Source organism: Plectropomus leopardus, chromosome 23 (genome assembly GCF_008729295.1).
Source record: "Plectropomus leopardus isolate mb chromosome 23, YSFRI_Pleo_2.0, whole genome shotgun sequence".
Taxonomy (NCBI): Eukaryota; Metazoa; Chordata; class Actinopteri; order Perciformes; family Serranidae; genus Plectropomus; species Plectropomus leopardus.
The window spans coordinates 2,104,268-2,130,635 of NC_056485.1; the positions used below are offsets into that span (position 1 = coordinate 2,104,268).

Sequence of the window (26,368 nt, forward strand, 5' to 3'; positions counted from 1 at the left end):
ATGATGTTAAAGATCAGGGAGAAGGATACACGTTTAGTCAATTCAATCTAAAGACGGTCACAAATGCCAATTTTAAGTAGCCATTAAGGTTAATCAGAATCACTTTTATTATTATTATTTAACCCTTGGGGCCCGCTTTAATATTACACACACCAGTATCGCTCTGCACACAAAATGTATTTTTCAGAATCAAGCTTTAACAAATATTTTACACTCGTGCTTTTTTTACTTTCATCAAGTTATTTTTTTAACCAACATAACTCCTAATCATACATATCAAATGTTTCAGAATTTCAGAATTTTAACCCTGTAAGGCTTTTGTTATGATGCCACTATGTTTTTAGATGAAAAAAAAACGAAAAATATATTTTTAATATACTACATGCTAAGTAGATTTTTTTTTCTTTTTTCTGATGATAGTCTGGGATATTTCAGTGATTAGCAACAGCATTAACTGTGACAGTGCACCTAGTGGAAATAGCATGTATTTTCTCCATATGCCAAATATGGCAAAAATAACGTAATCAGGTGGAAAATAGTCAAAATGACAAATTCCAAGGATGACATCCAGAAATAATACAATGCATGTTTTTGTTTTTTAATGGTTATCAGATCAAAATTTGCTGTTTGAATGGGTTTCAGTAGAGCATTTTTTGACCTTAATAGTATGAATGTAACAATTTAGTTTCCACAGTGTATTTTAAAATTAAATACACAATCTTGAAAAAATTTATGCCATATGCATGAGCACAGCCAAAATGATCAATAAACGAATAAAGAAAATAAAGAAAAGCATGTAAAACATGCCAAACACTCCCTATAGGTTAAACATGACAAATTCCTGACAATACCTGAATCTCAAACATGTTTAGACATGTTTAGACATATATATGTCAATAGTGACATATATATGAGGCCAGTGCTCCTAAATACATTTTACAATTCCCACACATCTGTTTTTAGTTCCAAATGCGAGTGAAACACTTCTTAGATACAATAGATTTATGCCTTAAAAATTAGAAAAAAAAGTCACACTTGAGGAGGACTTGCCTATCGATGTGGTATGATCACAAATAGCAATCACGCATCGCTACAATGGATGCATTGTTTCACCTTTTGGGCACAGAATTATCTCACCTTAAAGCTGCCACTGGAGGTAGCAACAGCGCCGAAACATTGAAACTGAGATAGGCCTACTGCTAAACAAACTTAAACAAAGAAAATGTGATTTCAGGAAGATGTATTAAAAGTAAAAGTACACATGCAAAAAGGTTTAAATAAATCTAATAAATCCAAAATAAGGAAAATAATTAATAGAAAAAGAAGCAATTCCTTATACATACAGTATATATGAGATTTAAAACCAATAAATGTTTTTTCCATTAAAAATGGCTTACACAATGAAAGAAATAGTTCCCAATTGGTTTTCTAATCAATCGACTAATTATTTCAGCCGCACTTGTATACTTTTATACTTTGGGTTTGTGTGGAAAAGAAATCTTAAGCACAATATTTCCCTCTGAAGTGTAGTGGGGCATAGGTGGAAAGTGGAATGAGATTAAAATACTCAAGTAATGTCAAAGTAACCTCAGATTTGTACTTCAGTGCAGTACTTGAGTAAATGTACTTAGTAACACTTCAGCTCTGGTCAGCAGAGGGACACAGCAAATGCTGGTAAAATATGTGGGTTGCTGATAAATTTGCTGAACTCACCAGCCATAAAAACAATAGTAATCTCATGAGTGGCTGGTAGATTTTGGCATCCACCAGCCACAGTGGCAGGTGGACAAAAAAAACTTTTTTCCAACCCTGCCCCCAATTCAATTTCAATTTTATCTATAAAGTCCAAAATCAAAAATCAAAATTAGCCTCAGAGGGCATTATCAGGTAAAAGGTGGAACACTGAAACATAATGGTGATGGACTGTGGCACAGTTATGTTGGTCTCCTACAGGTATGTAACACCACCCGCCTGTCTGCACACCACCTCCATTATATCACTAACAAATATATCAGGACCAGAGCTGAAGCTCATTTGTGAGGAAGAACGTTGACACAGGGAGTTTGCTCTCTGCCAGTCACTTAAAATGCGGAGTATCTGGAGCTGGTCAGAAGTAGGGCCTGCTCCTCTGGTCCTGCTGTGGTCTCTCTGCTTCTATTGGACTGGAAAAAAGGCGCTCCCTTGTGGCACACTGAAATGAAACCGCGAATGAAGGCAGGAGCGCTGTGCCATATGCGAGGTGCAGTCGAGGTGGGGAGTTAATTGTATATGGGGAGCAGCAGTGCAGTGCCACAGCTACACAGATATCATGCTGCTATAGAGCTGCGAGAAAGTCCCTTTATCATGCCTTCTCTGCATTTTTACATGCAACTAAACAACGGAGGAATCATGCCACATCAGTGTGTGATTACAGACAGCATGCCGGGAAGGCAGAATCAATAGAGGCATGTAACACAACAGAGTCAACAGGCCTCTAGTGTGACATAAAACATACACCACGGCAGTGCTCTGGGTTGTGGTTAACCCTAACCCTTTCATCTAAATGCTTTGTTTACATTAAGACTGCCATGTATCAGTCCACTGTCCCTAGAGGTGCTTTCATAAAGATGTCTTTTTAAAACAAGTTTACTTTCTAATAAGACTATTATTTTCATTATTACATCCAAAGAAATACTTCGCCCTCCTTCTCATGACCATTTTAGTAGACTAAATAGTCGCAGTGGAGGAGCAACTGTGGAGGTTAGTATATAAACCAAAAATCAAAGACTAGGCTGCTGCTGCAAACTAGAGCTGGCCAAGAAAACAAAGTGGGCGAGAAGCAACCTCCAGAAGAAACATGAGAGAAGAAGAGAGAAGAGAGGACAAAAGGCAGAGCCACTTCAATGGCTGTCACCTCCTGCCAACAAACAACACACAGCTGGTCTGTTGGTTTATGGGACAGCTTCTTCAGAGTGTCATAAATCTTCGCACCACTCCTTTTAAGGGCTTTTTGTCCTGCTTTCCTCAAAGCCACCAAAGCTGCCCTCTTCAAAGACAATAAATAGGCTTCAGTCAGCGTCCGCCGGCATTAATCTGGCTTCTTCTCTTAACTCTTGGCACAGTTAGGACGGCCAAAAAGAAATGCCAGCAAACAAGACCAAAGTGACCACGAGCATTTAGTGTGCTTGTCTAATTCAGCAGGGGCTGTCCAAACACAACTGTTTTAATGTGAATTAAGAAGCCTTCCAGTCTGACGCTGTAGATTCATTCGAACACAGCCAACTCATTATAATGAGATGTTGTGGTTTGCAACATAAAAGTATCAGCTCATTTTCACTCTGCTGCCGTTAACCCTTTAATGGGTTTCTCAGCTGTATGGTAGCTGTAATATCTGACTGAAACGATGTAGCCTGACTGAGTAATTTCTAGCACTCTTGTTGGCCCCACACCCAAAAAACAGAATTTTCAAACCAGACCTTTTCTGGTGGTTTCCCTCCAGAAAATCAGTCAAAGAAAAAACTCACTCCTGATGTATGATATGAGGTTTTCAAAAGTAATTGAATTTGTTTTTATGTGTCAGAATAAAATAATGTGCACACCCACCCTCCAGTTTGCTGATTTAGTAATAAAAATCCCAAAACAAGCTCAAATCTAATGAACTTTTGAAGTTGATACTGTACAAAGTACTGTGCCCTGAGAGTCAAAACATGACATTCAATGAAGACATTTCAGAAATGACAACAATATTTCACAAAACATGTTTTACAAAACACAACATTTCATAAAACAGAGGCAGTGGAAGCATTGCAGTGCATCACATAATGAGGGACGGTGCATCCAATCAGTTGTGACAAATCATTGTCTAAATGTACCTTCCCATTCCTGGCTAAGTCTCCCCTAACGCCTTTGTGTTTTGTGAAATGTTGTAATGTTTTGTGTGATGTTTCCTGAATGCTGCGTGAAAGTGTTTCCTAAAATGTGTAATGCCATATATGTTTTTTAAAAACATATGTAATGGGAATTGTACTTTGTGAAATATCTTACAAAATGTTATGTAAAAAGGGTTTGTAAAATGTAGTGACCTGTAAAATGTGTTTTGTAAAATGTTGTGTTTGTTAAAATGTTGTGTTTTATGAAATGTGATTTGTGAAATCACAATCTAAGAAATTATTTTCACTGGATGAGACCAGTTGAGGGGTTAAGTTGTTTCTCAAACTGAGTCATATATTAAACTTGCCCACCAAACTCTTGCTATAATGTTGACAATATTTATAATTCATCATTCAAATATCACATACTATGAGTCACCTAAAAAATACTGTAGGCCATCCTTAATGCATGTCTCTGTGATGATGTGAATTTTAATATATTTGGGCTGAAGTTTACACAAACCTGTGCAGGTGACAAATCACTCTGTGCCCACATTCAGCGTACTAAAAACAAGTTTCTCATGCGAACACACCAGCCTGCTTTCCCTTCATGTCATCACCTACTCCACATTTCCTCCTCTCTGCTGTTTCTGGCCCGCTGCTCACAGAAAAACACTGAGATCAAACAAGCGGTCACATGAGAAATGAGAGCGGCGCTCTGTGTCGGCCCAGCGCTGGCCACCAGAGTTGCTAGCCTGGAGAGAATCAAACACCTGGCATTTGTCACCCCACATCCCCTTTACAACCAAACGCGACCCCCAGTCCCTGTGTGGGGAAACTTAAAAGGCATTTCCATCCAGCGCAGAGAAAAACACCGGTCCTGCTAGTGTTGAGCCATAACTCCCCTGGCTAAACAAGCTGCCCCTACAGAGAAAGATACATAAAGACCCACGCTTTATACAAGCTTTGGAGAATAGAAATGAAAACAACATTGCATAAAAGAAAACTGCTCAAAGCACGGGGACCTTTCTTCCACAAATGCTCACCCACTTTCTTCTTTCAAAAGCTAAAAGGATTAAAGGGGAACTCTCTGCTATTCACTGCCTCGTCTCCCCTTTCTCCTCAGGTGTTGTAAAACCATAAATCTTTCTTGTCTACTATTTGGCTTTAAAACAGCCCTTCTTTATGGGAAGGTTCCCCACCAAATGTGCGTGGACCAGGCAACCCAGTCAAACGTCAACCTATTCATGAAAGGAGCCACTGTAGACATAAAGTTTTTCTAATCCTGCTGTTGATGTGGAAGCAAAGAGGAATACATATTAGAGCATTCTATATCCATGTTACTTCCAACACAAGCACATTTTAAGCAGGCAAATTTGGTCAATTGCTGTTAACAGGGCAACAAAAGAGAGTCCAGTTTTGTCCACTTCCTGTTTGGCCACCCAGATGAACGCAGCTGAACTCCCACTAGTTAATGGTGCCCACCCCTTCTTCCAATCCCCCTGCCCAGCCCCTTTGAGTCCACCAGACCACCATTAAAGACGATTCTCTCTGTTGGTCATTTCTTTTTATAGCCCTTCAACGCCAAGGAAGGACTGACCACCAACAAATCCTCCCCTTTAAAACCTTGGAAGAATTAGATAGCTTTCCACAACCCCTCCCTTCTTCCAGTAAAGTGACCTGAAAGCTCAAATCGGTGAGTCCAGTGTGCTGGAATCGTACAAAGGTGAGACAGCTGCTCCTTAAACCCCCATGATGATAAAAAGGAAATGAGTGTCCTTGTAATAAGTGTATAAATCTATTAAATCAGCGACAACAGTCCAAGAACTCCTTAAAACTCTTGATTATGATAACAACTTAAAGTCCAAAAACAAGTTCTACTTACATCCGATTTGTTGGACTGGTCCTCCATGTCTGAGTCATTGGGATCCACCAGTTCCTGGAATGGAGGAAGTGTCTGCACCTTCCTGCGCTCTGCCTCATCGCCTTCCGGTCGCACTTTACTCGTACGCAGCTGCGATCTATCCTTCAACAGTTTCTTATCCAAATGTAGAGCGTCTGACCCTGAAGTCTGCTTCCCTGATACATCCACACATCCCTTTTTACGTTTTTTGGTGATGTGATCGTCACCATCAGGGGTGGACAGACGCTTGTTTAGCCCTGACCCATGGGTCATCACCTCAGTCCGATGCTCCTTAGACAAGGACTTGGGTTCCTTGAAGCCCATCTTGGGATTTGTATCTCTAAGTGGCTGGTTCTCTTTGGGTTTCCTGGAAGGTTCTTTGGGGGCTTTGCTGGGTTCCCAGCCAGAGTCTCTGAAGGCACTTTTGGGCTCTTTCAAGTCTTTTGGAGGCTTGTCTTTGTGGTCCTTGGAGGGTTTGTGGAGTTTGGAGAAGCTGCTGCTGTTGGTGCTGGTGGTCGTGGCGGTGGTGAGGAGGGTGGTGCTGCTTCCTTTGGAGCCATCCTGTGAAACAAAACTAACAAATGAGAAAGATCCTACAGTATGTCCACATGATTTTAGAGAAAGTTGAATTGTTGTCTTAGTTCAGCTAAATCTGGACTTTTAAAATACATATGTAAACATTGAAGTCAGATTGAAATCATACTATGTCTAATTTCTTTAAATTGGATTAACACACTTGGCTAATGCGGCTGGGGATTAATTTACTCTTTCACTTATACGCCTCAACCGGACCTGAACTGGTCTAGGTATATGCTCCATAGTCCCTGCGTCGGGATTTGACCCAAAAGTCAAATTTTATAAATTCATTGGAAAAAACTCAGGGAAAACAAAAGAAGACAAGAAATCAAAACAAAATGAAGGTACCAATTACAGCGAAGAGTATGTACGAAATTATTGGCAGTCTAAATTATTATGTATAGACTGCATAATGGCATGTTACGTCATGTGTGAAATAAAAAACACCAAGAAGTTTGAACCAACATTTAAGGTGTTAGAGCAGAATTACACAGAATAATTTAATCTACGGAAGAGTAAACTTCAGCTCAAAGGATTATGGAGCACAGTGGAGGGAAATCCCACTTTAGGTCAGCCGGCAAACATAATAGGGCAAGGGCATAATTAGCCCCTGAGAAAGACCGTAGTTTGAGGATGGTATGGGCTTGTAGTGCTAGGATCATAACTAATCTAAGTGCCACTGAAAATAACTCAATTACCCAAAAAAATGTAATATATCTTTTTCAAGCAACATTCAAACCCTACTCTACAGCAGAGAAAAACGTCTCCTGTGAGTTTCTTGTCCTCTTACTGTTCATGTTAAGTCGACTTTGGACTGCAAGTTAGACTACATGTAGTACTTCTACAATGTTTCATACAAAAAAAAAACAACAAAGTGAGCAAAATCCAGACAGCTAGGTCAAATGAAGATTAATCCTCTGCCTTTTACACAAGAGAAAACATGCATGCCACCCTGCAGTTTGGCATTACCATCTGTGAAAAGAAGTCTATTCTTAAAAGAAAATCAAAAGGCTCTTCTTAGTCCTCATCTATGGGCTTAAAGAGCAAACTCAGGACTTCTTTTGAACAGTGCTGTTTCGTGGTGTGAGGGGGCCTTTTCAACAGCCACACATGCGCAACCTTAAAAGTGGAGCGAAGGGCAACGTGGAGAAAGGAGGAAATGCATTCCCTCTAACGACGGGGGCCATTTGTCCCTGGGTCTCACCTCCAGCCCCCTTGTCAATATTTCATCAATGTAGTAAACCCATTAAAGCAGTCTAGACGACGGGGTGTGGTACAACTTCGCCAAACCACCTCTAAAACCTTTCATTTTGTCTATCTGCTGGTGACCCCAGGACCTCAGGATGTAAAGCTGCCGGCTCATTCTAAACTCCAGCGTGCCCTCCCAAAGCAGCTCAACATAAAACTGCTTTAGTGCTCCTGGAGGGGGAGGTGGGGGCACAGCACCTCCGGTGCCATCACCATTGAGGAGATCACGAAAGTGGCACTTTTTAACAAACCTTTCAGCACCGTGACATTGGCAGGTTAGCAGGTGACCAAAGTTCATGTAAATCACTCAAGAGCCGAAAATGATAATACTGTCAGAGTGAAAGTAAAACTGCATCATCATTACAAACAGATGCTGATTATCTTTTTTTACTGTCTATGGATTCATTCTTTAAAGTGAACAAAAGGTCTAAGTTAAGTTATTCTCACATATTTTATTATGATTTCACTAAAAGGAGTTACAACATTTAACACTCCAATATATTACAATATATTACTTAATTTATGTGCACACAATGTTCATTATTCTTTTATATATCCTCATGTATATAGTATGTATATATATTATAACTGTTTGGCATACTAGTTACATATTATTATATTATATTGCATTATATTCAGGGTTACTGCAGGGTTCACCTGAATTTAAGATTTTTTAAGACCTTTTTTTACCACATAGAATGCAGATGTAACACAATCATACAAGCTTAAGTATGAAAGTATGTATCATAGTGTACCAGTATTTACAATAGAACCTAAAAAATATTTGTTATTAAATCACATTGTGTAAGTACTCTCCACAGTATATAACAATAATTCATCATGATATAATTAATAAATAAATGTGACCTGGGACAGGTAAGGGGCATAAAACGGATGAATAGATTAGCCTTTAAAAACTCATCATTTTTTAGGTTAGTTCATGTCTTTGAGACCTGCATATATCAAATCACTTATATCAAACTCTATATTATATACTTTATATACCACACTTATAAAGAGAATAGTGTATCTCTCTAGACATTTACGTTGAATGGTGTATATATTACATATATTGTGAATAAATATTCAATACATAGTACTGAACAGGCAATTTTATTGTCTGATATTGGTGCACTGATGTCAATTTTTCACATTAAAGTTTATTGTTAAACTGTAAAAACTATAATATTGGCAGATATATTAACGTTGAAATGTTTTAGTCCCCAGTATTGGCATCAACCCCAAATATCAAATATCTGTCAGGCTCTATGTAAATGTATCACATAACTGCTATATACTTTCATTTTTGTTTTATTTTCACATTTATTATATTCATTAATTATACTTACCTGTAATAATAGAATATACTACCTCAAAAAAGGGTTGCAGAGTTGTTCTACTGGGCTAAATACTTTTGCTTATTCACATTTACACAATTATTTATATACTTCAGATATTTCTTTTTTTTTTTCCATGCCTTTTGTGCAGCTGTAACACGTAAATTTCCCCCAATGAAGTCTGATCTAAACGTATCTTAAATTCACTGTTTTGGTTTGAAATATTTCAGGTGCAGTAGTGTAATAACAGGGTTTTAATAAATAATGTGGGACAAGCAGTATGCATGACCTTTTGTCAAATAGTTTTGATTTATTATAAAAATGTTTGATGTGCTTTAATACCAGTGCAATAATTCTCAACATGTGATGGAGCCAGAGAGGTGGGAGTACAGAGTAAGTGTGTAAGTGTGCGTGTGTGTGTGTGTGTGTGTGTGTGACCTCCTGCTCCACAAGTAATTCATCACGCACACTGTGTTTAGACTGGAAACTGTTTCCATGTGAAATGGGCCTCTCCTAACCTGCTCTTAAATGACACTATTTAAAGGGACTAAAAATAAGACATAATGGAAACAACATGCCAGCTTATTGACATACATGATTTAATGCTTCACCAGATAATGTTTTAAATCTCACATGGAGCTTCTGCGCACACCATTTATGCCTCCTGTCGTCCCCACATCCATCTCTAAATCTTTTTAGTAATTATTTCATATTATCATCTAAAACGTATATGCATAAGTTTGTTTTCAAATAGACATCACGGCAAAATTTGGGCCCCTTCAAAGCCACAGGTTCTCAAAGATTTACAGCATGTCTCTGAGTCAGTGGAGTAAATGCTCATGGCTAAGCAGCAGCCAAGATATAGTTTGCTTAAGCCAAAGTTGGATGTCTTTGAAATCCCAGAGTTTAAATCTGGTGGAGGTCTTTGAAGCTGCCAAATATGCAGGGGATTAGGGCCTGGATACTTAGAGGAGGTAAAAAGTTTCAGAGTTGGGTGGGACTGGGACTGGAGGCAGAAGAGTAGGTTGTCTTGCTCCAGGGGAATACCTGGAAACAGCACTGACCTTTGACCCGTGGAAGCTTTTGCTCTTCTTTGGGTCAGAGAAGGTGGAAGTCAACGAGCTGTTGGGAAGTGTGGGCAGCTTCAGGTGCTGACCGAAAAGGGAGGTGGAGCCCTCCTGCATTACCATCACCTGCCGGAGGAACAGTGACACATCACAACCATCAGGATGGAAAACCTTTGAGTACAAAGAGCTGGCTTTGAATGCTCAGCAATATTTTCACTCAGTGCATGATGTTAGAAAAGGTCGAACTATTTTGTTAGACCTACTTAAAGTGGACTTTTAAGATCCATGTTAACATTTTAGTCTGACTGAAATCGGACTAAATCGAATTTGTCAATTGTCGGATGACCACACCTAGATAATGTGACCTCAGTCTGACTTTAACTGGACTCAGCGTTCTGTTCAGCTCTTCGTTGCTGTGCCGGCCTCCCTCTGTCGTTAGGGACAGGGACTGTTAGTTACTTTTGAGGGGGGAAGGGGTGCTGCAAAACAGGGGGGGCATTAAAAAAATGTCAAGACTGAGGAGGGACTTGTGTGTTTAATTTTGGCTTCGGTAAGGGGCACTACTACTTGAAAAGGTAGTATCTTATATTTATTTTAAACAAAAAAGTTACAATTCAGCCACCCCCCTCTGATAAACAAAGTAGAGTCCCACAACACTGACAGAAGCTAAGTGATGTCCTGCTCTGGACGGGGACGCAACAAAACATATTTTAGCCACCATAAAAAATCATTCAAGTGTATATTATATTTGAATATTTGCTCCTCATTTGTGTATTTGTTAAATAACAACGAGACCTCACATTTATCAGACAAATGAGGATTAATGCAATCAGTCTGGAATTGTTTAAAGTATGAACTAAACAAGGCCTTTATTAGACTTTAGAGAGAAAATGAAGACACTGCCATCCCTAGTGTCTACACAGCACACATTCATACATGTAAAGCTGCCTGTTCTTGCTGGAATATTTTGCAGTCATTACAGGGTTAGAGCCATGGCCAGAATATGCAAGTAAAGACAACACAGCTGCTTCAGTGTGTCTGTGTTGGAGTGCTGAAGCACAAAACAGTAACTCTCCCAGCCAGGACAAAAAAAAGTGCTGGTATCATTTCACAAAAAGCAATGTGAAGCCACTTTATAAATGCGCCTAAATCGTTAGTCTTCTGAACACGCCAGTTTCACCCACGACCCCCAGAACATGTTGAAAATCTTACTTTTGAGTCTTCTGAACTTCGTTTGTGAGGATCCCGTTGCTGTTAAAGAGAAAACAAAAGAGATGAATCAATATCTAGAGACTCATTACATTAAAAAAACAAACAAACAAAGAATTATAGCTTAGCCAAATGCTCCTTACATTATTAACATCCAAACTTGTAACTTTGTATTGAATGAAACTGTGCAGAAGAATGTAATCAGGTGTTTGAGCGGTGAGCCTCTGGTCCTGACAGTAGAGACTGTGAGCTTTGACATGGTCTCTGTCAGGATTAGAGCCCTTTTAGAGGCTGAGAGGAGGCTGCAGAGTTAAGTAAATAGAGAGCACTTAGCTTCAGTCATAAAACCTGCAGACTGCAGGGCTCCTCTGACAGGGGAGCTACAGACTGACTGCACCCCACAATCGCAAAGCAACCTGGGATATGCCAAGCAGATCCCAAAGACGGTGTAAGGTTTGCTCCAGGTGAACTACGGGCCAACCAATATTGTTTTTTCAGGGCTGATATTGATCATTAGTACTTTGTGAGACCAATAACCGATATTTGAAAACTGATATGCACTTACAAAAAAATTGAAATACTTTAATTAATTTAGAATTTGGAATGTAACAAACTCCAACACAAAACTTTGTTTAAATCCCTTTGGCAAATGTTTAATAAAAACTGAAACTTTCAACATCATGTACAGCAAGTTCCCTGCATCTATTTTTTTTTAAATAAATGACAAATACAAGCCTTGACACTCAGCCAGGCTGATAACCTGTGGACCCCTAACTTTAACCCTTTAAAATCTGAGCAAATTTACTTTCTTTCAAAAACTGGGAAGAAGTCATCAAGAAGTTGAAGAAATTACCCAAAAATGAGCAAGAAATTGGGAAAAAGAAAATACCTGAAGATAAGTATTAGAAAAATTAAAAAAAAAACAAACACAGAAATGACCATTAAAAAGTACCTAAAAATCCTAATAACTTTAAAACATAATTTTAATTATGTAATTGTGACAATAACAAATGTAGCTTTTCCCGAGTTTTTTGTTCTTTTCTCCATAGACATTTTTTTTGCCTTTTATAAAATTATTTTCTAAATCTACTAATTTCTTTCAATTTGTGGAAAAAAATCTTTATGAAGTTGGTTATTGCCTTTTTACCATGTTTTTGAAAGAAATTACATCAATTTGTCCAGGGTTTTAAAGTTTAAATACTTTTGAAAGGCATCTGAAAGCAACACAAAGAAAGTGATGTCACTCCAGATTTCAAAGGGTTAATCGTTCAGAGTTGGCTAAAATAGAGCCCATCATAATTCCATACTGTGTTCTGGTGTATTTTGTTATTTATGCTGAAGCTGATCACCTTGTGTGGTTGTCGTGATTTTTGGGTTGTGGTTTTGGATAACAGCGTCAGCTAAATCAAAGTAACATAGTGACACTCAGGGTGGATAAACAGACACATTTACTCAGCTCCGACTGGAACAAAGCTGCTATTTGTCCTCTCATAATAGCCAAGAGCAATCAACACAACCCTGAGAGAGCAGCTTCTCATTCAGCCAGCGCACACTTTCCTCTCACTGGTTAAAATGACAAACGTCACATGTGGCAGGCGGCTTTAGCTGCAGCTCATATGATCCTTCTCTGAGTGACTCAACGTAAGTCCAAACTAAAGCTTGGCTACAGCCGGCTCGGTGTGCTTCAGGACCTTCAATATTTAGATCAAACAGCTTGTGGAAAGAAATGTGATCTGAGTTTAATAGCTACAGCTCTTATTTCAATGTGTTAGATGCATATTTAATTCACATTTAGGTAAATACAAGTCCCAGATAACATTTTGTATTGGCAAATCCCAAGGACTCGGATCAGGACCAAGGAAAAAAAAACATGATTAGGATCTCCCAAGCAGCAACTTTAGATGTTGTTTAGATGTTTCTAGCTGAAACATTAGGCTTCCTCAAAGGCCTGATTCTCAACTTTTCTTTAAACTTCACATTGATTATATTCTCAGCAAAACTGAGCCACTGTATAATCTAAAAATTGTTTTACACTCAGTGTCTAAAAGTACAACGAAGGATTAGGGCCATGTTAAAGAAGAAAACATGTTCAATTTTGAGAATGAAGTCATAATTTCGAGAATAAACATCATGATACTATGAGAATAAGGCCGGAATTTTACAAGAAAAAAGATGCAATTTTTCAGAATAAACTCCTAATATCACGAGAATAAAGTTGTGCGCTTCACAGCTTCACTGTGGGGAGTGACCGTGCACTTCACAGATGAGGGAAGTGAGGAAGAGATTGGATCCCAACCCCCAACAGATTTCAGCATTTCAGGAGAGAGAGACAGAGAGAGAGGGAGAGAGAGAGATGCAATTACAGTGCTTCAGTGTTCGGTGAGAAAGAGCGTGGTGAGGCTTCGACTGCTTGTCGGCAGTGGTGACACTGTATAGTTTGTGAAGTTAAAAAACTGCAACAGTTGATGTCCGGTGTTCTTAATTAGTCTGTTAAATTTTGCTGTGCGTCTGAAAGCATACGTGTCCTCATTACTGGAAGATATTGAAATTCACCTGCTCTGTGCTGCAGGACAGTGCTCCACTCAGGGTGAGCTGAAATGTCTCCAATCAGTTAATAAACCTGTATATATAATAATTGTTGGGTAAAATGATCATTCCTGTCACTGTGTGTGTGACAGGCACAGTAGCAGGATCACAAACACTTAAATGGCATTCACCCTTTGCAAAAAAAAAAAAAAAAAAAGAATATCTGAGTGCCAAGTTTTTTGATGGGAAATGGTGACAGTATTATTTGTCTCTTATCTGGACCAGGAATCTTAGTCTGTGTAATAATGAGTGGCTTGACTCAATAATTTAATGTTCTCAGCTGAAAACAGCAGGCTGATTGTATAGAACTGTATCTATGCGTACAGGAGTGTTTCTGAACACACACACTGAACTCCCATCAACTTTCCCAATAAAAATAAAGATGAGAGTTTTTCCTTCTGGGCAGGCTGCAGCAGAGGTTGGTGTACTGCAATAGGAATTGTCAGTCAAGGCCCTGCCCCCTCCTCCCACTCCTACCCCTCCGGCTTTCAATAGCTTCCTCCGAAACTCCTCCGTTGGGTTGTTGAAGGTGAGCTTCTCACAGCGGAGATGATTGACAGGTGGGTGGCCCTCCAGGTGGAGGAACAGGTCATAATCAAAGCGAACTTTCTTGGGTTCTTCCTGAGGAGAAGTGGAGATTCACCCAGAGAGGGAGAAAAGGAGAACAGTCACTGTCAGTCTATCAGGACTGAACATTAACAACACCACGCTGCATCACCTCAACACTGCAGCCACATCCAAACACAAACGTGTTTCTGCCGGACCCATCTCCACCAGTGAAAGAAAAAAACAAGAGCAAAACTCAGCCTTGATAATAAAAGGGGATCAAAGTCAAAATTATGAGATGAAAAGTCAAAATGATAACAAGGTCATAATTATGATAGAAAAAACAAATTATGAAACCAAGTCAAAAATATGAGATAAAAAGTCAAAAATATGAAATGAAAAGTTGAAATTATGACACAAAAAGTCATAATTTTGAGGTAGAAAGTTGCCATTTGCCTTCTGCCCATGTTTTTGCAAGAAATCAAGTCAATTTGCTCAGGTTTCAAAAAAGCTTTAAGCACATTTTTTCAGGTAATTTTCTTTTTTCAAGTTTTTTTTGCATATTTTCAGGTAACTTTCTTTAACATTTTTTTTGCAAATGTTTGGCAAACTTTTGTTTTTTTTTCAAGGTGCTCATTGTCTTCTCTCTATGTTTTTGCAAGAAATCAAGTCAATTTGCTCAGGTTTCAGAGGGTTAATGCAGATACTGAAACTCAAGTCAATTCTGACATTCTATCCTTTGGGTTCCCATTAGTGATTTCATTGTTTTTACAATCGGTAAAAACCCATGAAAATTCTCCTCTCCTTGTCTTAGCATTTATAAGATAGTTTAAAGATTGATTAAAAACATGTCAATATCAGTTAATGCCTTATATTTAGATAAATGTTCCTGGTTTGAGATCGGCCAGTGGCTAATTTCATGTCACCCCTCAGCTATCCACTATAAAATAATCAAAATAATCAAAATGGAGTATGGGTAAAAACTCTACAGATGTATGTCAATATAATCTAAACCCCAAAGTAAAAAACCTTATTGAAACATTCTCATACTGTCAGACAACCACAATAAAACTAGTAGAACATGCACATGAAGACACTGAAAGAGACTCAGAATAAATTTAATAAATAGCTCAATGTACCTTATTTTTGAAGTAAACTTCAATAGGCAAGATGAAGCCTGCGTATCCAGACTCTTCCACTTTGTATGGTGGATCCTTGCACACTGAAATGAAAGAGAAATTTGCCATTAAAGAGAGGCCGTTGACCTTCAACACAAGGGGACCAACAAAATGCAGAGACCGCTTTAAATTCATTTAGTTGCAGAAAATGTAAAGCAGATGCCTCAGTGCACAGCAGCACTGTGTGTGTGTGTGTGTGTGTGTGTATGTGTTGCTGGGGGACAGGCGCTCTGACGAACACCTACAGTCCGTACCATTATTACAATTATCACGTTCTCTCACTATTCTGGACACAGAAATATTACTAATACATGTAATTGTTGCCTTTGCTCCTGAAAGTCTTCTCACCCAATGAACTGAGCACTAAGCTGCATCTGCATCCTCATGAGGTCTCATTAACTGCCATTTCCATTGTCTGCACTGATATCGTGCAAAAACTGAGGTGCAAATTAGAAGCAGGGCCTTTCAAGCTTGAGAATTCACCCTGCTCATGACAAGAGAAGACTTCCCCCTTATCCCCAAGGTACTTTTAAGACAAACAAACTCTGCTGGAGCTCAGGTGTTCTCTCCCAGAGGTGTGTGTTTGTCAGCCTCTCTCCCAGTGGACTCAGAAGGGTACCAATTAAGTCCCTGTGTGCGGAGACCTGGGCTGTTAATACTGGAGGAACAGATAAAGCAGGTTGTGGCTTTTGTTCATTTTTAGATCATCTCACTCTTACCCCTTTCCAAGGTTCAAGGTTCAATTTACTGCCATGTCCTACATGTTGACACATGAAAAGAACGAAACTTGTGGCTCAGGTCCAGCAGCGCAAGATAAGTAATAGTGTTACTAAACAAATAAATAAATAAAACTAGAAATAACTTAATGTCTGAAATTAGTGCATGCAGGCAGGTTTTTCAAACACGGGTAAACCCACTCAATATCTGGAATAGACTACTTTCCTACTGCCAGCGAACACACACACTGCAACACACAAGTCTGCCTTTCTGTCAGCTTTTGTGTGTGTGTGTGTGTGTGTGTCCTAAATATTCAGTCTCTTCCAAATTCGATGCAGACTAATTTGCAATGATGTTTTAGCAAAATGTTGGACTGTAATTAGTGACAGTGGGTCATTGCATCTCGCCAGTTAAGGAGCTGAGATTACCGCATCCACCTGGGTGTTGTGTTCCCATAAATGCCGATCAGAGCTGGAGGCAATAAAAACCCGTGTCCACTGCAAAGTCATTTGACCCGTGTGTGAATGCTGATCGTACGCATTCCCACTGCATTAAAAAGCCAGATGTCATGACGCCCAGTAGAGTGGGTAACCCATGTACAGAGGCTACCTCCGTGCCACAGTGGTTACAGGTTTGATTCCAGCCTCGGCCCTTTGCTGCATGTCAACCTCTCTCTCTCCTGCTGTCAAACTTATGCTGTCCCATGAAAATAAAGAGAAAAAGCCCTAAAAATGATCCTTAAAAAAAAAATGGTTGTTAGCTGCGTTTTTTTGTGCATTGGGATGCAAGGCATGAATGGAGGATATTGAAGGATGCACATGTCTGTGGCAACCAGAGTGAAAATTACTCAGGCTGATTTGACCAGTTCTTTCAAGTGAAGAAAAGATCAAAACATCTGCTGTCACAATTAGATTTTCTACTTTTGGAGCTGGACTGTTCATTGGGAACACTGTTAAAATACATAAAGCATTCAATTATTTATAGCATTGCACTGTTGGAGTGCAGAGCATACTGTTGTCACAGAAAGAGCAGCGGAACATCAGGTGTAGTGAAAATGAACCTTAATGGTTTATTTTGCTGGGTCTAAAATTTTACTTTGACTCAATGTCTAGCAGCGGCTCCTCTCATCCATCGAACTGATCAGCACTGACCAGATCAAATGATCAGTTACCTCCCCGACACACACACACACACAAGAAAAACAGAGGGAAGTGCGCTGCTCAGTGCTACAGTGGACACAGTGTGCTGCTGGAGTAGAATGATGGAATGTCAATGGAAGTCTCAAAGGAACAATGTTATGAGTTTATAAGCTAACTTTCAATAATGAAGGAGAGCTTGGAAACATCTTGAGTCATCCTCAGCACTGACCACTCTTTGGCACCAATCTAATCATCGCTGTGCTCTCTTGTTTCATTTTGGAGCCCCGCCCCTTCAGGGAGCAGCAGTGATTGATGGCTCAGCTGACTACACGGATTCGACCTCACTGCTGGGGCCAAGCCATCCAAAACCCAATACCACTGAGCAAATATTATGGGTTAGAGTTAATTGTGCAAGTGGGTCAGGTTCAATTACAGCCAGCTAAAAGAGCCCATTCACTCCCACACCTTTATATAAACCGCGGTGGAGAGGGAGATGAGCCCAACCACCCCATAATGGAAAGAAAAATCACACTCAAGCACATAAACTCTGTACATGTGCTGGTATATTTTTCTTATTTGCATGGATAACTGGGTACATGTGATGTCATGCTGAGATATGTTCAGTGAAGCTACAGTATACTTGCACAACTCCAAATTAAAATCAGACCTATGCAGGATTTTCCTTTCAATTTTTTTTGTAATTCTCTTTTCATTAGTTTATGTGAAGATACAAAAACAGAATACACAACCAAATGAACATAAAGACCTTTCAATGTTGTAAAAAGGGAAAATAAATAAATAATAAAAAGATGAATAAAAGATAAAAATAAAAATGATAGATTAAATAGGTGTGAAAAAAGAAAAAAAGAGGACAAATTAAATAGATACAAACATAAAAAAATAAGGGTAGAAATTAGAAATCAAGAGACAGACAAAAAAATACATTCTGTAGACAAGGGAATTGGATCAAAACATACACATAGACAATGGATGGTGACGGGTTTCACTACAATGTGGATTCTCCTTTTAAAACAAGAAAGCACAACCTAAACAAATATATCTGCACTCTTCTGTGCACCCTCAGAAGAGTCAGCACAACTAAGTAGGATATGACAACAATAAACAAGATTAAAACAGACAAAATACAAAAATTACCATGCAGCCTTCTCATGAACTTATGATTGAAGTACAGAATATCGCGGAAAAAATGTCCATATCAACTAAATCAGGAAGGTAAAATGCTCCGCTTTTGAAATGCGCGTGGTGTGGTATGACGCTTTGCAGAAGACGGACCAAAACTCAGGCCAGACCTTTGCCAGACTGTCCCTCCCAGCTCCCTCAAAGTCAACAAAAGGATAATGGTGATTTATTTATGTGACATCGTGCTTACCTTTAGTGGATCGTAACATGATAGTTATTGAATTAATGTGAAAACGCTCGTGTACAAAATGAGACTTTTCAATGGATGTCAGTTTATGAGCTAAGACAAACACCGAAATGTGTCCTGAAACAGACGTAAAGGCTTGTTGTTTAAGTCGAGCTGATGTCTGCAGACCTTGTGGCACTGCCAGCCAGATCAGAGGAGTGAGATGTCAGCAGTCAATGACAGAATTAAACAGTCATGAAAACAGCTTTTTCAACAACTGAATCATCGCTACAATGCAGATTCTTTTTTTTTGTTTTTGTATCTAAACCCTCTGAAACCTGGGCAAATTTCTTTGATTTCTTTCAAAAACATGGGAAGAAAACATTGACCCATGTAAGAGGCATCACCCAGAAATTAATAAATAGCAAAATCAAATTCCCTTAAAAATGTGCAAAAATTAAAAAAAAAAAAAAAAAAAAAGGGGGGGGGGGTCCTGGATAAAAAAAAATGTCAGTTAATGAGATCTCTCGCAAATTATAGTAATTCTGTAAAATAATTCAAAAAATATGATTATGCTTATTATAGATATATAGTTCTCTGGACATTTTCCCCTAGCTTTAAAAACAAACAAAAAAAAACATGAAATAAACTAAATTTCTTGACAGTTGCAGGACATATCTTGCCATATTGCCGATTGTTTTTGTTCCCATATTTCTGACTGACAAACCAATGTGATCGGGGTTCAAAGGTTAAAATGCTGGTGAAAGACGTCTGAAAGCAGCAAACGAAGAGGGATGCTGATCCAGGTTTTAAAGGGTTAAGTCTCAAACTTAGTTGTTTTGGGCTACTCCTATATGGGTACTGTCATTTACATATACTTTACTGTACATATTAACAGCTGTTAATTGCTTTTTTATTAAATAAATTAGATATTTTATTTTCATATTCCAATTCAAATGTCTTAGTGTTCCCGAAAATTAAAAGTTCACTGTTCTTTGAAAGGGTGCACTTTAGGTTTGCAAATTGTATGTACCTTTATTCATTGATTATTTTTAAAATAAATGGCTCATTAATAGATCAATTGCTATTTGAAAAAACACAAAACTTTGCTTATTTCAAACAATACCAAATGTGTTTTTCCTCAATCAAAGCTCACAGCAACATATTGCATGAACTTCGACAGCATTTCATCATCTATCGATTTCACATGTTCGATTTATTTATAACTGCCAATTAATTGGCACCCTGCTGTCTCCATTTTATATCACTGTAAACTGAGTGTATTTGAACTCCGGGGATTTTTATGGGCATTTTTAATTTTTTAAGTTTTATAGACCAAACAATGATTTACAGAAAGAAAAACTCAGCTTGTCGCAACCCTAAAAATTATATTTCTATACAATAAAACATCAGCTTTCCAGGAAAAGGCACAAAGGTTGTATTTCACACAGCAAAATGAATATATTTAATGAGCTTAGTCATTATTGAGGCATTATTAGATATGAAACTAAATTGATTTTGAGACAATATGTGGCTTCAGCAGCCTGCATGTGTTTCATGTTTTGAAGATGGCACCTCCCTGACCTGCCTTTTATTGGGAATTAAAAACGATAATACATTTTAGCAATAGCAACACTGAACACTGAATACTGTACAAACTGTACTGGTGCTGTAACTTAAAATCCATGGATAACTCAAGTTGTGTTTACAATGAGAGAAAAGCCCTGAAGCTGTATGAAGACACAAGAGGAAAGGCAGCTAATGTGCAGGAGAAGTCAGGCCAGCGTCTTGGCCGGGGTTCAGCGGTTCAGGTTGAAAAGGTTACCGTTATCTGGAGGAGCGTCTGAGAGGCAGAGATGCACAAAGCGACCACTGACCTGTAACGGAAAACTTGCCAGTGGTCGCAGAGGCTTTCAAAGAGAGACAGGGCCATGTGGTTTATTAACATGGCCTTGGTTTAAACCAAGATGCCAATCACAGAACAATGCCAGTCACTATGTATTTGCCCTTTCTCCACAGACTGCTTTGTAATGAGGCCGGCCTAGACGGCAGGCCTCACCATAAAACAAAAGACTAGAAATAAGAAATTCTTTAGTGACTCGCTGATTTACTATTAATCCCTGCTCTTCCTAATGGAGCCGGTCACATCAGCATCAGTTATTCAGCAAATTGGCGAGACAGAAAAAGCATGGTTGTTTACATCAAGCACACAACGCTGACGAGTTTATACTAAAATCACAGCTTTAGTTTATCACTATTCTTGGTTACAATGCTTTCATTACCACATTTTCCTTATAAAACTCCTTCCAATAATTAGGGATGGGGATCGTTAATTTTATTGATATTAATAACATTATCCAGACTCCTTAATGATCAGTCTTTATCGACGCCACTATCCATACTTTTCTATTATTTGGTGGAAAGACAAGGCGTAATTTTTTTTTTTGAATTTTAATATTTTAATTTAAATACTTTGATAAATCTTGGCATCAGTAGTTCTAATTAAGATGATTAGACCTCATAACAGGATGTTAAACAGGTTGTAATTCCATCTCTAATATCTGTTTTATATTGCTGGGAAAACTAATTTCTCACCCAAAAAACTGTATTATTCAAGTTTCTCACCAAAAACTACATTTTCTTTTTCTTGATGTAACTTTTGAACAAATCATTATGACTTTTTATTTACCTTTGCCTAATAGTCATTTTACTGTGCCAACCTTGAACATATCACAGTGAAACCTTTTGGAACCTCGTTTATTTAGCTAACTGGCTCTTATCCTGCTGAATTTAACTCAGATTTCAACTCTGGATTTATATTTTTAACTGATGGGACGTGCTGCAAAGTTTGGGTGTGTTTCACTGCTGCTCTGAGAGGATGATGATGAAGACTGAGCAGCAGCAGCTGATGGAGTTAAAGGAGTTTTTTTCAGCCTGAAGACAGTGGAAGGTTCTGCATTTAGGTTTAATCTGATGCACAATGTTGATGTGCTCCGCCGTGGAGGTTGTGTCCCCCCCACTTAGAAGAAATTATTTTGCAAGATGAATTGCATTTCTCTTCCTCCATATCTTTTGCTTTGGCAAAACTTTAGACCTCTTCACACATTCAGACATCATCACAAGCACCTGACCACCTGATTTCTTTTTGGCTTGGTTTAATACCTGTTGGCTGGCAAAATTCAGTTGCATCCAAAAACGTTATTGGACAATTGTTTGCAAACCAGTGATTGAATAAAATTGAATTAAATGACGTGACTTGACTCGAGATGTAATGTTATCTTGTAGGACCCACGGGACTCGACAGCAGTATCGATAAGCTCAACCGTTGATTTTTGGGTTTCGAAAAATCGGAAAGAACCTATACAATATTTAGAATTTGTAATATACAATATATTAAACTCGTACACAAAACTTTGCTTAAAAGCCTTAAGCAAACATTTAATCAAAACTGAAACTTTCAACATCACATACAGCATGTTCCCAACAACTTTTTTTTATAAAGCTCCCTAAGGTTTTACAAAGTGAAGTTCCTCCTATGCTCACACTTTCTCTGCATGTATTGCAGACTGTCTTCCCTGCTGTTGGTTGAGTGTAATACTCCCATAATGCTCTTCTGAATCCTTTCTTTAGCATTGCGGGATAAGCGTGTGCGCGCCGTCGTCCATCTTTATATACAGTCTTTGGTGAAGACAGGCCAGAGGCAGATACACAGCTGCAGCGGAGCCAAAGTAGTGCACTTTTAACTAATTCATTTTATATTGATGAGTGTTAAAATAAAATGCCAATACAGACAATCTGCAAAATGCCAAATATCGGCCCCGATACTCGGCCAGGCCGATTATCCATCAATCCCTACTAATCGGTACTGGTATCCTCCGTTTTTAAACGATACCCAGCAAGAGTCCTAACAAACCAAGCCAACCTCAAAGAAGCAGCACAAAGAAAAAGACAAACTTAGCTGGTATTCACAATCACCTGGCCCTGTGAAAGAGAAATCGCTCGTCGTCTATGCTGTAGTTGTCTACTTTGTACACCAAGGAGATAAACAAAAAGAAATAAACATTTCAAGCATCAATCTCATGAAAAAGTCTTTGGAACACAACCTAACACTTGGAGCAGAGTACTAATCACTCCCTGGAACAAACCACAGTCATATGACAGTGTAGCAGCCTAAAAACACTGAGTAGCCATGATAGAAACCTCCAACACAGGAGGGGGGTGATTAGCAGCTCAGTAACTATGGGGTCTCTGGTTGACTGAGCACAGTCCCTTAAAAACAACGTCACACTAGACTCTTCTGAACAGTCCTGCAGGAGCTCTGCTGAACCAGACGACCTCACACTAATCAGCTAACAGCAAGACCCCAGAACACAAACGGGCTCCAGATTAATCTGCAGAGTTTAAAGAGGAGAACACAAGGAACATCCAAGTTTGTGTGGGAAGCCAACTAGTAGATAAGTGGCCCCACAGGTGGCAGGTTAAAAGTTGCACAGGGGTTGAAAATTGCATATACTTTTACTTCTCATCAGCATTCTGTTTAACTGGAACTGATTTGAAATAATCCAGATTATGGACAGAATCCTCCTCCCACCCCACCAACAGCACAACACCATGCACATCCTATAATAAAAGCACATGTCACACCCACCTCAAGGGACCAAAAACTGAGAAATGGGGGTGCAGTGGATGCTCATGGGAGTGCTCCTGATAAGTCACAGCCAAAAATCACACACGGTAGGATAAGGTGCTGCCAACAGACTCCCAGACCTCCCTTGAGAACCATTATGTGTGTATGTTCTGATATTTGATCTTCTCAAGGGTCTTTCAGAGAGTCGCCCAGTTTACAAGATGTGTCTGTGCACTGTGCAGCTGATAATGATTGGTATAGGAATACACAATATGCTCAAAGACCTACAGTATGGTAAATGTGACTTAATATTGGGCACATTTTCCGCTCTTTGCGTTGTTCTCTTCTTTTGATCATTTTGGCTGTTTTCATGCATATAGCATAAATTATGGCAAGACTGTATTTTTGTGTAATCTTGGAATTCCCAGCTACAATAAGTCTAAAATACACTGTGAAAACAAAATGTTTGCCCTAATACTGTTCAGCGCAAAAAATGCTCCATTGACACCGATTCAAACTGAAAAAAAGCATTATATTATTTCTGGGTGTCACTCTGGGCTTTTGGCATGGAATTTGTCATTTTTACTGATTTCCAATGTCTTTTTTTATCATATTTAGCCTATCGAGAAAATACATGCTATTTCCAATGGGTGCATTGTCACAATTAATGTTGCTACTAATCATTGACATATACCAGGATGTGATTCTAAAAAAATTCTACTTTGCATGTAGTATATTGAAATAATTAATTTTTGTGATTTGTTTTTGTTTAAAAACATTGAGGCATTGTGACAAATACCTGACATCTAAAGTGTTAAATTTTTGAAAATTAATGAACATTTGATATTTATTATTAGGACTAATATTGGTTAAAAAATTGAAATGAAAATATAAAATAACATTAATGTATAATTATTTTTAAAGCTGTATCTTGAAAAGTGATATGAGATTTAAACTCTTCTGAAACATAATTTCAGGTAGCTGTCTAACATGAAGGAAAGGAGTGTGGAGAAAATGAAGAAATGTACGTGATGGTAAACAAACCATCAACACATGTTAGAGCTATGACAGCTACAGAAATTACATTTGCCTCAATGTAACATTTTGTAGAAGGTTATCCACACAAGATTACAGTAACAGCTTCATTGATTTTTTGAATGTAACTCTAGATCCATATATGCATGAGGGCTGCTATGCAGCCTCAGAGTGTATAGCTGGGCCTCCCTTCCACCTCACATGTACAGACATGCTGGAGAACATGCTGCTGTGCTAAATCTACTGCTGATTTCACCAACAGCCTTTAGATCCTCAGAGGGCGCTTACAGACAGGTTATGGCATCATTAAAATCAAAAGGGGTCATCTGATCAGGAAGCTGGGGAAATGTTCACAGTAAACTTGCAGTAGATTAGGAGATATCCTGCATGCATAGCCTATATTTTAGCCTGAGGACGGTGCAAAAGGAAACTCATAGACTGTACTCATCATCGTCTGGGGAGCAGATCATATACACTCAGTAGCACAGAAGGCAATCTCACCATAAGGACTTGATATTTAGGGTTCATTAACCCCTTGCAACCTGAATTTGACATTATTTCTTTCAAAAACATGGAAAGCAGGCAATGGGTAACTTAAAAAAAAGAAAGAGCAAAAAAATTTGCAAGAATTCATAAAAGTTACAAGAAAATTAACAGAAATTAAATTAAATAAAAGAAAGAAAAGAAAAAAACAAAACAGGAAATGACCCAAAAAAGTGCTAAAATAAAATAAAGTATTTTAAATTGTATGCCGTTTTTTCTTTGTTCTTTTGCTTTGTTGGTTTTTAAATCTTTGTGTAATACCTTGGCCAAGGGACTACAGATTAAAAATAGCCTTCTGGCTATTTATAATAAATCTAAATATAATTTTATAGTTTTTTGGTATTTTCCTTTAGTTGTTTAAAAAATTTTGATAAGATTCTCTCTCTTTGTTTAGCCAATTTTTAAGGTAATTTTCTTCTCACCTTTTACAATTTTTTCGCAATTAGCGAGACATTTCATATGAAGTTGCTTCTAACCTTTTCCCCCACATATATTTTTTTGTTTGTTGACTTTATTATTTTGTGGAAAAAAGCTGCACTAAGAGAAATTATGAGAAGGGTCATATATATTTTTAGTTTGTTGACTTTATTATTTTGTTTAAAAAAATGCTGCATCCAGTGAAATTGTAATAGAAGTTATATTTTAAAAAATTAGCCTGTTTACTTTGTTGTCTTACTGAAAACAAATGCTGCACTAAGTGGAATTGTAGTAAGAGTCCTATAAATGTTTTTTTCTTTAAGCTTGTTGACTTTGTTATTTTGTAAAAGCAAAAGAAAAAACCTAAAGGAACTGTATGAATGCAGGCATTTTTTTCCTTGCATTGTATTGCAGAGCTATTACACTGTAAGGCATTTACACTGACCTGATTTTAATAACTTTAAAGTACTTGAAGTGTGCACTGGTATTATGCAGGTAAATACAAGTATTAGTATCAGCAAATACTCTATCAAATTATTCAGATCGAGATCCAGGGCAAAAAAACTTGATCGGGACATCCCTAGCTACAACCAATGAATGTTTGGCATTTGTCTGACAAATGACTGCTTCAGTGACTAAATTTGATTTATTTTCTGCTGATGGACTAATAGATTAAACTAAAGCACTATAAAAAAAATGGTGTAGTAACAGCTAAAGTTGCTTGCACTGATGCAAAGGGAGCTCATGGCTCCTTCAGTGATTCCTGACTCAAATCTTGCAGCTTTGGTGCATGGAGGTGCTGTAAATAAAAGACAAATGTTTTATGGCAGGGCCGAGTGAGCAAGGGTGAAAGAGCTGCCAACAGACAGCCCATATAAAGCATGCTTCAATAAACCACTTCCTCCACCCTCCTTTCATTGACTGAAGCGAGGAGAGCCGGCATTTACAGCTCAGTTCCTGTTATTTGGTGGTGGCTGCCCCGTCTATCTGCACCTCCTCCCCTTCCCTGTCCTTTCATGCCAGCAG

At 38.4% G+C, this 26,368-nt stretch overlaps 1 protein-coding gene across 2 annotated transcripts in view; it reads right to left on the reverse strand.

Annotated features, from left to right (window-relative positions):
• The window catches only part of mllt3 (MLLT3 super elongation complex subunit), a 67,079-nt gene that overhangs the window by 21,070 nt on the left and 19,641 nt on the right, over positions 1-26,368 (reverse strand). For both annotated transcript variants that reach the window (XM_042512543.1, XM_042512542.1), the window contains exons 3-7: positions 15,460-15,542; positions 14,252-14,395; positions 11,192-11,230; positions 9,977-10,105; positions 5,734-6,312 (exon numbers count right to left, since the gene is read on the reverse strand). In XM_042512543.1, coding sequence (XP_042368477.1) covers positions 5,734-6,312; positions 9,977-10,105; positions 11,192-11,230; positions 14,252-14,395; positions 15,460-15,542 — 974 coding nt within the window. The remainder of the gene's footprint in view (positions 1-5,733; positions 6,313-9,976; positions 10,106-11,191; positions 11,231-14,251; positions 14,396-15,459; positions 15,543-26,368) is intronic.